The sequence below is a fragment of the Pollachius pollachius genome (genome assembly GCF_949987615.1).
Source record: "Pollachius pollachius genome assembly, chromosome: 6".
NCBI classification, from domain to species: domain Eukaryota; kingdom Metazoa; phylum Chordata; class Actinopteri; order Gadiformes; family Gadidae; genus Pollachius; species Pollachius pollachius.
The window spans coordinates 18,317,219-18,330,130 of NC_136939.1; the positions used below are offsets into that span (position 1 = coordinate 18,317,219).

General features: G+C 45.7%; 1 protein-coding gene across 1 annotated transcript; it reads right to left on the reverse strand.

Moving 5' to 3' along the window:
- Positions 1 to 506: 506 nt before the first annotated feature.
- On the reverse strand, positions 507 to 12,714 carry LOC307076588 (trafficking protein particle complex subunit 14-like; the record flags this gene model as incomplete). Its single annotated transcript, XM_079737635.1, has 13 exons — positions 507 to 663; positions 5,683 to 5,797; positions 6,806 to 6,884; positions 8,019 to 8,155; positions 8,366 to 8,517; positions 8,834 to 8,916; positions 9,043 to 9,190; positions 9,868 to 9,988; positions 10,738 to 10,824; positions 11,137 to 11,266; positions 11,596 to 11,691; positions 11,908 to 12,233; positions 12,519 to 12,714. 13 exons carry the CDS (start codon positions 12,712 to 12,714, stop codon positions 507 to 509), a joined length of 1,827 nt encoding a protein of 608 aa, XP_079593761.1.
- Positions 12,715 to 12,912: the final 198 nt, after the last annotated feature.

A 12,912-nucleotide genomic window follows, 5' to 3' on the forward strand; every position in this document is an offset into this window, starting at 1 on the left:
TAAGAATTGAATTGAATTGTGAGGTACCTGGCAATGCAGCCCTAATTGAGACACAGCCCTTGTCTTTAGTTTAGGACTGTCCTGTTGGACAGCCTTTAGTTAAGGACTGTCCTGTTGAACAGTCTTTAGTTAAGGACTGTCCTGTTGGACGGTCTTTAGTTAAGGACTGTCCTGTTGAACAGTCTTTAGTTAAGGACTGTCCTGTCGGAGGGTCTTTAGTTAAGGACTGTCCTGTTGAACGGTCTTTAGTTAAGGACTGTCCTGTTGAACAATGCTTTGCTGAATCCCCAGAAGTTGTTTCCTGTTCTTTTGTGTTAAACCAACTCAATATGACCTTTTGTCTAGTTTCCCCACCTAGCAGTTACTTGTGTACACTTTGTACTCGATTATTATATTCTGCTATTTTGCCTTCAGTCACTCAATCTACTTCTTGTTTAACTCTGTTTAACTCCTGTTTCCCCGTCTCTCTCTCGCTCTAGCGCTCTCCTCCTCCCCCCGTCCGTCTCTCAGCAGATGGGCTCCAGCACCAGAACCTTGCACTCTCTCTTGGCGATCTTGTCCAGGGAGAGCAGTGCCTTGTCTGGGGGGGGCAGGTACAGCGGTCTCCCCACGGGGGAGCCCACAGGAGGGGTTATAGCGCGCCGCTCCATGGCACTGCCCGTCCTGCACACAAGAACACGCACACAGACACGCACGCGCACACAGGCACCCACACACACAGACACATGCACGCGCACACAGGCACGCACACACAGGAATAGAGACACAGAATGGCAGCATTTTAAAATATTTTAGAGCAATGACCAACAACTGCATGTTGCCCCAGAAACCCTTATGATGGCACCATGATTGTATATGTGATATGATTCTATGTTGAGTGAAAGAGGAACTTGTTAACACGCGAGATACGGGAGGAGCCGACATGATATCACATCTTTTTCTTTCTTTCTTGGTATATGTACACACATTTCATTCGTTCCCATTAAAAAATATGAAAAAAGATGATTGACTTCCACTTCGGAATTGTTTCCCTTAAGTTAAGTTAAGGTCTAAGTTGGGTAAACTTATTTTATAAATTCACACAGATTCAATCAATAGTTTGATGTCATCCATTCTTTAATGATCACAGTTGAAGCACATTATATAAAAGGTTATTTACATTGATAATTTAAAGGGGCAACACACAACCTTTTTACATGAATTTTCACACTCATTAACTTTGTCTCCCCACACACATACACACACACACACACACAAACCACACGGAGCTTCCTCCACAATAGTAGCAACATACATTTAAAAAATGAAAAACCATCTAAAACCATACAAACGTAGTAAAGTGCATGTTCAACAGACCGGTAAAGACGTGTTGGGTTCATGTCCACAGTACAGGTGCCATGGTTTTGAATAATGTTTTATGCACTTTGGACTTTGGTGGCATCTAGTGGCCGTGCATGTGTTATTTAAGTATTTTCTGTTTCCTTGCATTGCCAATTACTCCTGTCACCTGTGTCTTGTTGCTCCTGTCACCTGACCAATTAAGCCATGTGTTTAAGCCCTGCTTTTGCCTATGTTCAGTGCTTAGTCTTTGGTGTGCCACGTTTCTACTCTGACCCAAGCTAAGTCTTGTATAGGACATTACTATTGATTCTCTGTGTTTTGACCGCTTGCCTGCTCTCTGGACTACCCACTTGGATTTGCCCCTCTGGTATGACGTTTTGAACTTTTGTCTTTTTGATGAAGCTTTACCTGTTTTTGAGTTTACCTTTTGCCTTCTCTGTTGGACCTTTTGCCCTTTTTGGATTTTGCCCTCGCTTTGGAATTTTGTGATCTTCTGTGTTTTTGCCCAAAGACTTCATTATAATAAACAACACTTCAGGTAACCCTCTCTGCACTTGAGTCTATACCCTTCCCTTTCCCCGTTCACTGGGTTTAGAGTAGAACTGTGGGTTTGCAGATCCGGGCTCGATCCCCAACTCTGACAACAGGGAGACGCTGCACTGCTCACAGGCCCACAGACGTCTGTTTGAGACGCAGCCCTGCTAGTCCCGCCCACGCAGGGCTGTGCTTAAAGAAGACCTCCCACCCAAACCAAAGATCCAGACTGGGAATAAAAGACCCCATCAACAGCAATGAAAGACATATTACAACCGACCCCCCCCCCCCAGGGAAAAAGACAAGAAGTGACCAGGACCGTACTAAACTCCTCCCAGCAGCAGCCCTGATGAGGCCAGATCCCTTTTAAAGGATGGGATACAGTCTGACTTCCACTTCGAATTGTTTCACTTAAGTTTTTAGCTTTTGCTTGGAACCAGCAGTTTGTTTCATACATGATTGAATCCAACTAGTACTACATCTTTCGCATGTTTCTTTGTAATCTAACACTCTCCCAGGGAGAGTAGAGGTTGTAGTCTAGTCGGGGACGTGGGAAACCACTGGTCAGACTGTGAACCTCTGCAGAACGTTAGAAACGCTCACTGGCTTGTTCCATATCAACCTCTACCTCTGAGGACAGAAAATAACGGCAGATTATATAAATGCTAGGAAGATTTGGGATGCTAGGACATATTCGACCACTGAGAAAAAGATGAACTGAGAAAGAAGCCGAGAGATCCCTCTGACGGATCCAAGATGGATGAAGTCTGCCCTGTCACGTTCCTTTCTGCTAGTGCGACTGCGGCTCAAAGGAATTGCTCATTTTTCTAACCTGTATAAAATGGGGGGATCCTGTCACAAAAGCAAAGTTTAATATATAAATGTTTAATATAAATGCTCCGGTCTACAAATGCGGTCCACAAATGTGAAAAATCAAAGAAAGCTCAATCCAAACTTAAGAATGAAGAGTGGGTTAGGAAATGAAATTACGTCATCAACATACAGTTCCCCTTTCTACAGGTTAAATGGAGAAAAAAAAGAAGAAAAACCACAGAGTGACAGAGACAGCGAAAGGACATAGGCATGGCTGATTTCACCTGTTATGTACTGTCCTTTAGTAGTTTGTGTTGTGTTGCTCTAGATCCTCCTGTCTACATTTATAAAAGAGTTGGGGATTCAGTGACCCTGAAGTGTAACAACGTGCTCAAAAGCTACACACAATGCTCCTCGGTCACATGGATCTACGCTAGAAACAGATTGGCGACGATCGAGTTAATCAGAAAAGGAAAAAGGATACAAGATATTCTCAGTGGATCCAAAGCCTCCAGACTGAGTTTGCAGCCTGACTGTTTTCTGAATATCAGCGATATTAACGTTGGAGACGCTGGACTCTACATTTGTCAGCAGTACGATTCAAATGGAAAATATGGGGAGGAAGAAACCATTTATCTCTCCGTTCTCTGTGGGATCACTCAGGAGGACGACTTCATTTGTTCTGTACATAGTTATGACGGAGTATGTCGGGGTGTCCGTCTGAGATGGTCAGTCCAGGGGACAAGCAACCAGATAAATCATCAGGAGACGGCGGGGCAATGTGTAGCCCGTCGGCCGAAAGCACAACCCCTCGACAGCGCAGGGCTCCGCTGCCTTCTGATGAAAGACGGCGTTAATATGACATCAGTTGGCTTTGCTTCAAAGGATCAGAACATTCACAGTCAAAATAACATCACCTCCAGGGCCCCTGGGGGTAAGGGCCCCTCTAAGGAGCCCCACATCTACCTGGCTGTAGCAGTGAGTACAGTGCTACTGGTTCTGATTGTTGCTGGTCTAGTACTCAGACGCAAGAAGAGCACAGGAAACAAGCAGACCCCCCCGATGTGTGCAGAAGACCCCGACACGATGGGGTCCCTGGGGCAGGGGGAGCCCACCCAACGCCTGTCCTACGACCAGAGTGAGCCGGACGCGGGTCTGGTCTACGCCTCCATTGAACACAGGACTGGTAGTGGGAAGGCCCGGCCCCCCAGTGGGGAGGAGGGGGGCTGTGAGGGGGATGAATCAGTCACCTATTCCACCGTTTCAAAGCCCCCCGCTAACGTCCCTGAGCATTCATGAAGGTAAACAAAATCCGAAGCAGCTAGCGATGTTTGAGCGCTGTGTTACTGGTGGCCTGTTGATTGTTTTATTGCTCATAGGATATCAGAGAAAGAATAATAACTTCCTGTAGAAGTTGTTTTCAAATAAGTTGCACATCGCTAAATATGAATAAAATCGTTTAACCAATGGATGATGGTTTAAAGATATTGACTAGAATTAAAAATGAATAAATTCAAATTAAATCAGGAGTGGAATTTTAATTGTAAATACTGTTTTATCCCAAAAGCTGTGAATAGATAATTCTGTTTGTAAAGAGTATCGTAGTTATATTTTTAGCCATGCAAATCATGAACAGAAGCCTGACATTACTTTATAGTTCTGGTTTTTGTTGTTGTAAAACAACATGTCATCTTCAAGTCTTGCTTTTCCAACTTTTAGTTGGGATTTCTGTATGAACTGAACTTTAAATTACTTACAAAAAATGATATAATCCGAAACTCTCAATAATATAAAATGATATATCGTACATATTATATAACCTTGTTAACATTGTTACTTTGTATACGGGGAATGGCTTAACCTAGCGATTGTTAGTGCTTTGCACTTTGTTCTCTGAACATCCTTACTGTACCATCAGCGATATATTGTTTCACCTTCAGACAAATGTACTTATTGTAAGTCACTTTGGATAAAAGCGTCTGCTAAATGCCCTAAATATAAATGTAAATGTTGCTTTTTAAAAGGTCTTTATATAAATTGCATGTATAGATAGCTTAATTTCTCTATCGAATTGAAAAGTTTAAAGTTAGTTAGCATTCGAATAGCCCTGGCATTCTCCTGACTTCTTTATTGTGTTGATTTCTTATTCCTCAAACCTTATAATAATATCCAACCGTTGTCTCATTAAAGATGCTATGTCAATCGCTGTGTGTGTCTTTCCCATGATCATGCTTTATCAAACCACACTTGTGTGTGTCCTAAAACAAATTCATTTTCATCAGTTCCCTTCCTCCTCGCCAGTAAGAAGTGCTTTGGCTGCAGCTCTAACTAACAAATCTTTTTAGATTGATGACATGTTTCCAGCGTGATAAAAGGAGGCAAAAGAAAGGAGAAGCAGAGAGTTCCTTCTTTGTCTTCCTTTACCTAACTATCGCTCTTTCTCTGCCAAAAATGGGTATGAATTAGAAAACTTTCACCACACTGGTACATCACCAGTATTTACAAAGTATTAGTATTTACCAATCTTCACCAAACATTCAAAGAACTTCTGCTTTAGCCAGAGGCCCTGAACTCCGAGAGGTTCAGAACCCGACAGAGGCAAAGAACTCTGAGAGGTTCAGAACCCGACAGAGGGTCTGAACTCTGAGAGGTTCAGAACCCTGACAGAGGCCTTGAACTCTGAGAGGTTCAGAACCCAACAGAGGCAAAGAACTCTGAGAGGTTCAGAACCAGACAGAGGGCCAGAACTCTGAGAGGTTCAATTCCCTGACAGAGTCCTAGAACCTGACAGACGTCCAGAACCCCGACAGACCTCGAGGTCTAAGGCCGTCTTCACAAACTATCTGTCCTAAAGGAGGAGACTGTGTTTTTCATTCGCAATGAAACGATTCAAAAGTAGCAATGCGCAGACGCCCCACCTAGTAAAACAGAAGCTAAGTGGCTAACCCACCTAGCCAATTGGGCAGTGATATCCCTCCAGCTAGGACGCCGTACCTCATGATGTGTGAGCGGGACGGCTGCTGGTGGGAGAAGGACTGCGAGCGGCCCAGGCTGGCCTGGTGGCGGTCTAGCAGGTCCCTCACTGCTGGGCTGGAGGGGCTGTTCTTCCCTAGAGCCGGGAGGAAGGACACACCGTCAGATATACAGCGCCTCCACCCAAAGGGCCTGCAAGAGGAAGAACGGCCTGAGGGACTCAAAGGTCCCGTCAGCCCGCAGCTGTCTGCGCCTCGACCGTGGTCTAAAGCCCCACGAAGACTGAGCAGATGAGTCTGCTGACGTGTGTAAAAGAGATGGTTTCTTTGACCAGTGAGCAGGGAGCAGATGGTGTGTTGCTGTTTCCAATTCAATCTGGGTTTTATCCTCAGCATAAATGCTCGGTGAGGCCCGGTGGTCGAGCCATCCGTCGCACGCTTTCTTCCCAATGTCGAAGTAAACTGAAAAAATAGCGAGTCAGGTTTGCTGTTGCAGATGTGATGTTAATCTGCCTTATTGCCTTAGAGCTGCCTAATTATACGCGTGGAATATATTTACAGATATACATGTGATACACTGAAAGGGCATCCGCATTTACATAACATCCCCACTCCATAATATGACATATTAAGAGTTAAATGCATCAGTACGAGACATAACCAATATTTTGTGTCTGATGGCAGATTGTTTTAGACAGCCGACTTAACGGTGCAGTCAAAAGATTGAACAGCTGTCGTTTGAGTGTCATTTGTTAGAAATATCATAGCCATCCTGCAGAAGTGAGTGAAATGCTTTTGTTTCAAATGAGTGTGTCTGCCTCCGAATGAGCCAATAAAGAACAAAGACCGCTACCAGCTTTCTGAATAATCAGGGCATCTCTTCCATGATTGGTTCAGGGAATCCATCTAGCCTGTTAATTGTGTATCCCCCCCCCCGTGGGGGGGATACACATTAACATTTGCCCCACACAATTACATTTGCCCCACATTTGCCCCATGTTACATTTGCACAATCGAGGAAGCTACCCCTGCCCTCCATTCTCTCCAGCCAGCCACTGGGATTGACTATATATGCACAACTGATCAGTATATTCCACATGCTAGCTCAAATACTCAGAGTAGAAGCTCAGATGATTGGTCCTCACGTGAGAGTGGGCGGGCATCAGGGGGCGGGTTGGTCACTGAGGCGGTGAATTGTAGCTTCAGCTTCATGTGCTGACTCAGCTGAGGAGGAAGGGGTGACAGAACCATTAGGTCACATTTAAGAACGAATGGAAAAGAAACTCAAGAAAGCTCAAGTAAAACGTCTATATATATATAAAACGTATCTATTCCATAGAGCCGCACACTCCACATATAATTGTCTCTTACCTACAAATTGTACTATTGGAATATGTGAACACGTTAATTATTCTCACTACTCAATTTCTAACTGTACTTTTCTATACACTCCAGATGTACATGTATGTGATTTGTATTTGTGTGTGATCATGAGATACATTCACCATAGGTTTAAAGAAAGAATTATCTTGCCTAAATGAATGAAATAAGTATAGAAAAATCAATAAAAGACTACATTCTGAGTAACATACACATGTTACTAGTTTACATATTCTGCCACCACTGAGATGAACCTTGTTTGCTTGGCTGACCCCAGGTTGACCCCTAAAGCTGTACACCTCTCTATACCTGGCTCAGCTCACCATGAGAGGAAGAGAAAGGGAGGGCTTTATGAGCCCCCTTCATTCTTTCTCTCACTTAACTTAAACTTAATATGTTGAGGTTAACTAGTTAATACTACAGTTAGAGGCAAACACTGCCTGCCTTATGATCACACACACAGTGGTACTGTTCTGAGTAAGTTGAATACATGCTTACTGTCCGTGTAGAAGTGATTGTTATTGTGCATGTCTCAGCTTTATGCTAACTCATATGTGGTAGAGGCATTTTATCTTTGATTATACTTTCTTTGATGATACTTTACTCAAGATTGTGTTTGTTGGCAGACAATCTCTCATAAGTACATGTGGGTTATTATGTTTTATATCCGTTCAATTTATAAGGTGACAAGTGGATTTCAGTCAGAGTGCCTCACTGCTGTTCATGTGATATAACTGTATTGTTCAAGAGGTCAATTCTAGCGAGGTGTAATCTACTGAGAATACGGAGAAGGAGCGATGCTGGGCTGTTCTGATTGGTCAGTGCATGTTTGAGGGATCCACACAATTTGGGTACATAACATGAAGCCTGATTCCAGATCAGGAGTTCCTTTGTCTTCGAACTCTTGCTTTCTCGCTCTCTCATATCTGTGAAGGTGTTTATCCAGGACATGGCCTCTGGCAGCAGGAGGTTAGGTACCTCGTACAGGCCCGGCTTGAGGATCTGGAAGGCCACGGTGAAGGACAGGGTGCTGCCCCGGCGGCAGTGGCCCAGGTTACTCAGGGGGGTGTGGCACACCACGGCGCTCAGGTCCGCATCATCACAGTGACCCCGGCCTGAGCGGACGGGAGCAGGAGGGTCACAGGTCACTCATCTCACCTGACGGCATCGGTCGTCTAATGTAGCATGTCGTGTTCAATAACGTCAACACATTCCATCCAGTACAAGCTAATCCTATCCAATCTCACGCCATCTAATCTGATCAGGACTAGTCTAGTATCAATCATCGATAAATCAATCAGAATGTTGCTCTTTGTCCACCGTACCGTCCGGTGTCCAGACCAGTCGCACGGCGAGGAAGTCTTGCAGGTTGTTGAGCAGCACGTACTTGACCCTGAAGTGCTCCTTCACCGTGACGGAGCTCGGGCAGCTGGCCGTCATCACGAAGCGAGGGCGGTCCAGACGGAGGCTGGGTAACCTGGCAACCAGAAGCTTGTTTAAAAAAAACAGGAATATACTTTCATTGAAAGTTTGAGCCATCAATGTGGCTTGAATAGTGGAGCGACCGAAAGACACAAAAATAAAATCTGCGATGTAAATTTACAACAATAATGCTCACTAAACAGATTTAATTTTCCAACTTGAAGATACTGTCCCTCGTGTATGTATTTAGAAATATTTCAAAAAACAATCACTGATATGTTACAACAGATAAATATCAAATCTAGTCGGATTACAGTCAATCAGGTGTAAAAGAGAGCTCCGTTCCAAGTGGGGGACTGTTGGCCACATGCCTGTAGTGCGTGTAGATACAGTTGGTGAAGGGCATCTTGGCTGTGGACCACTGCAGCACTGCGACCAGGGGAACCTCAAGCCCCTGTGAATCCATCCAGGCCAACAGAGAGGGTGAACATCAACACACAGTCAGACTCTCTCTCTCTCTCTCTCTCTCTCTCTCTCTCTCTCTCTCTCTCCACATTTGCAGACAGAGGCACACTCCCACCTCTTTGGAGTCATCCTGTGGACAGTCGTTGAGGTGCAGCTGAAACAGGAAGTCGTGTTCCTCCAGAGTGCTGAGCATGCTGGGTAAACTGGAGGTGGCGCTCTCCATCTTGCAGAAGGAGGCCATGCCTACCTCTTCTGACTGGTGGCTGGAGACAGATAGACCCTTTATTACAACGCTCTGCTGTTATTAGAAGATAGAAGATAAGAGAGCAGAAAAGAGCAAGAAAGCAATTCAAAACAGTTACTCTCACAGAGCATTTCCCTAACTAATAGCTTACGGATGGCTATACCATTTATAACAAATGACACTCCAATAAAACCTCTTAAAACGTAGCTACAGCACCCTTAAAGGGGTGATATCATGCTATTTTGACTTACCCTTTGCTTTAGACTTAGACTGTTGTATATGACGTATGCTTTTATATGTTTTGCGTCTGCTAGACTACATCAACTTGTTTGCCATCAAACTTTATTTCCGCAATAGTGTTACATCAGACTGCAGTGGAAGTGCAGAAGTCGCGCCTCGCAATGTTAACAACTTCTCGGGGGAGTGAATTTGGAGACGCACGGGCAAAGCGTTCGACAAATTGCAACAGAGTGGGTGTAATGACCAATCACAGCAGACTGGGCTACTCGGGAGGGGGGCCTTAACGCAACAGGATGTTAAACAGAACGTTTTTGAAAGACGATGAAACAGTGTGAGAATAATAAGGTGTATTTATAACATACAGTCATGTAACACTATTCTAGCAGTACCCCCAAATGCAATTATTAACCCCAAAAAGCATGATATTAGATCTTTAACTAGAAGCATTGTGCTCACCACACGTTGTCCACCAGCATGACCGAGCCGTCGGGCATCATGGGCAGGAAGGAGGAGTTGAGGTTGGGCATTATCCGGACGTCCCTCACGCTCACCTCCTCCTGAGAGGACTCGTTGAGCACTGAGACCCCCCCATGACAACACACACCAGGGTTACAGAGGGACGTCAAGCACACGGGTCCTACTGAACCTACAGCCACACGTTTAACTCACATGAAGACAGTGAGGACAACGCGTGGAATGAATATGATTGAATGAATGAATGAGTGGAATGAATCTTTGTTGTATACAGGGAGTGGGTTATCCTAGCGATTGTTGGTGCTTTGCACTTGGTTCTAAGTACTCCTTACTGTACCGACTGCGATATATATTGTTGTTTCTCTTTCTTCAAAAAGCACAAGCTTCTTGGGGGAGAAGGGAAAAGGGGCAGTGAGAAAGGATGGGTTAGAGAGGCAGCAGCACACAAACACAGGGTTAACATACAGCTACTCAGACATACAACGAGCACAAGCAAAGAACAGGATTACATAAACAAGGCAGAATAGCAAGAATAAACTTATAGCAAAATATCAATTGTGAAAAAACATACAAAAAAACAAACAAAAAAAAAACATACATCAGCGGGTATGGGTGTACATATGAGACAGGAGACTGAGAGGAAGGTTAGATGGAGGGGAAGCAGTTGCAGGAATCTTTTAGAAGGTGTGAGATGGTATCTTTGAAGGCCGGGATGGAAATTAATTTGACCAGTTTGAGGTGTTTTTGTAGTGCATTCCAGTCAACGGCAAATTTAACGGAAAGGTCAGGAGGATCCAAGAGGGTCTCTGAAGAGGCTGACGGCAGAACAGAGTGTAGAGGACGGCTGCTTACCCTTCAGCACGGTCAGGTGCTTCCCCGAGACGGTCATCTGCTTACAGCGCACGGTCGGAGGAGGCAGCACCGTCAGGGTGGTGCTCACTGGGAGGGGGGAGTTAAAACGTTAACTCTTAACGTTTTTAACTCTTAAAAACGTTAAGAGTTAACTGGGCTTTAACTACTTTGAGGTTAAATGTAACCAAGTGTTGAATCTTGCATAAACACGCGTGGATGTGCTAGGGTGGATGTGTGTGTGTGGGTGGATGTGTGTGTATTTGGGGGTGGATGTGTGTGTGTGGGGGGGTGGATGTGTGTGTATGGGGGTACATGTGTGTCAGGGTGGGGGTGGATGTCTGTGTGTGTGTGTGTGTGTGTGTGTCAGGGTGGGGGTGGATGTGTGTGTGTGTGTGTTACCCTGGGCTTTAAAGGTGTTGAGGTCGTGTCTGAAGGTGTGTGTGGGGACCTGCTGCTGGAGGATGCTCAGGTAGCCCTGCTCCTCCACCTCTGCATTCTCTGCTTCCTTCTTCCACACTGTAACCATCACCTGCTCACACACACATCCACCCCACACACACATCCACACCACACACACACACCCAATCAAACACACACACATCCACCCCCCCCACACACAAACACACACACAAAAACACCCAAACATCCACCAACACACACACACACATCCACCCACACACAAATCCACCCACCCGAATACACACAGACACACACACACACACACACACACACAAACACACACACACACACACACACCAGCACATGATATGTTTAAAAGGTGTAGAACAATATAATACAATAGATACAAATATTGTTTGGTCATTTTCATTCATAAACAGACAGAAAAACAAACCTGACCTTGACCTTCAGAGTGTTCACAGGAAGTCTGTCCAGCGATACTGTAAGAGGGAAGATGACCTCATCGCTCAATACTACGGGCTCGTCCAGTGGAGACTAGACAGGGGAGACCAGGAAACATGAAGACCTAGCTTTCTTGAGGACAATATCTCTGAAGGCTGAAATATGGTCTAGAAGACACAAGGTTTTAATAGAGACAATGCATTTCTCCTATGGCTGCATGGTTACGTATGGGTTTGTGTATTTCTGTTTATGTCTGTTGTTTATTTGTTTCAAGGAAGTTGCTTGGGATTGGTTTTAATGGCCCTCTACCTGCACAGGTGCCCTGCGGAACTCCCGCTCCCCGCTGCCCATCGAGTTGTGGATGAGCAGCGGTTTGCAGTCGCGGAAGCCGCGGCACCGGGGGTCCACTCTGCTGCCCAGCGCCGCGATGGCCGCCTCCGCCACCGCCATGTAGTCCTCCTCCGGATCCTCGGCGCCTCTGCCGTCGTAGTCGTGGTGATGCGGGACCTGGTGAGAGCGGTGGCGGCTGCCCTCGCCGGGGCTGACGCTGGCGACGGCGCACAGAGAGCCGGCCAGCTCCCTCCAGGCCCGGCCGCTGGCGGTCTCGCTGCCGAAGCCCAGTCCTGCGGCGCCCCCTGGCGGCACATACCGGTCACATGGTGAGAGAAACGGTGTCAACACCAATCATTTAACACAAAGGAAGGCGATCGCCAACCCTTTTTGAACGTGGCAATATGTTTTGTCTCTAGTTTTACTTTTTTAGCATGTCTGTTTGTGTATATCCGCTTTTGTTTGATAGAGGGAGCCTGAATGGATATCGGATGTGACGGGTAGCTGTCTAAGACAATGCAAAGCTTTAAGGGAGATATGTCTATACTCTAAATTCATTCTCTCATTCTCAATCCACATGAATGTTTTACCCAGAAGGTCCGTCGGCGTCCCTCCAGTAGGAACGTCTTTGCACCGCAGCACCAGAAGGAAGCGCACGGTCTCGCCCAGGTACAGATGACTCCTCCGGGGGAGCGTTCTGTAGCGGGCCGGGTCCGATAGGTCTGAGATGGGGACCGCAGGAAAATACATAAAGTACTCGCATTGCGACTCCATCATTTGCACCATTTCGACGCTAAGTATACGTCCCTTTCCTGTCAAAACGACCTGGAGACGGAGAATCTATTGGAGACCTCTTTGATAAGGATGGCGATGTTCAGAGTCGCTGCCTGCTTCAGCATCTCCTTTCTCTGATTGGATGCTGCCCCAGACCACGTGATACACAGGAGCCTCCATGAGAGGAGAGGATGAGGGTCCATTGCTCAG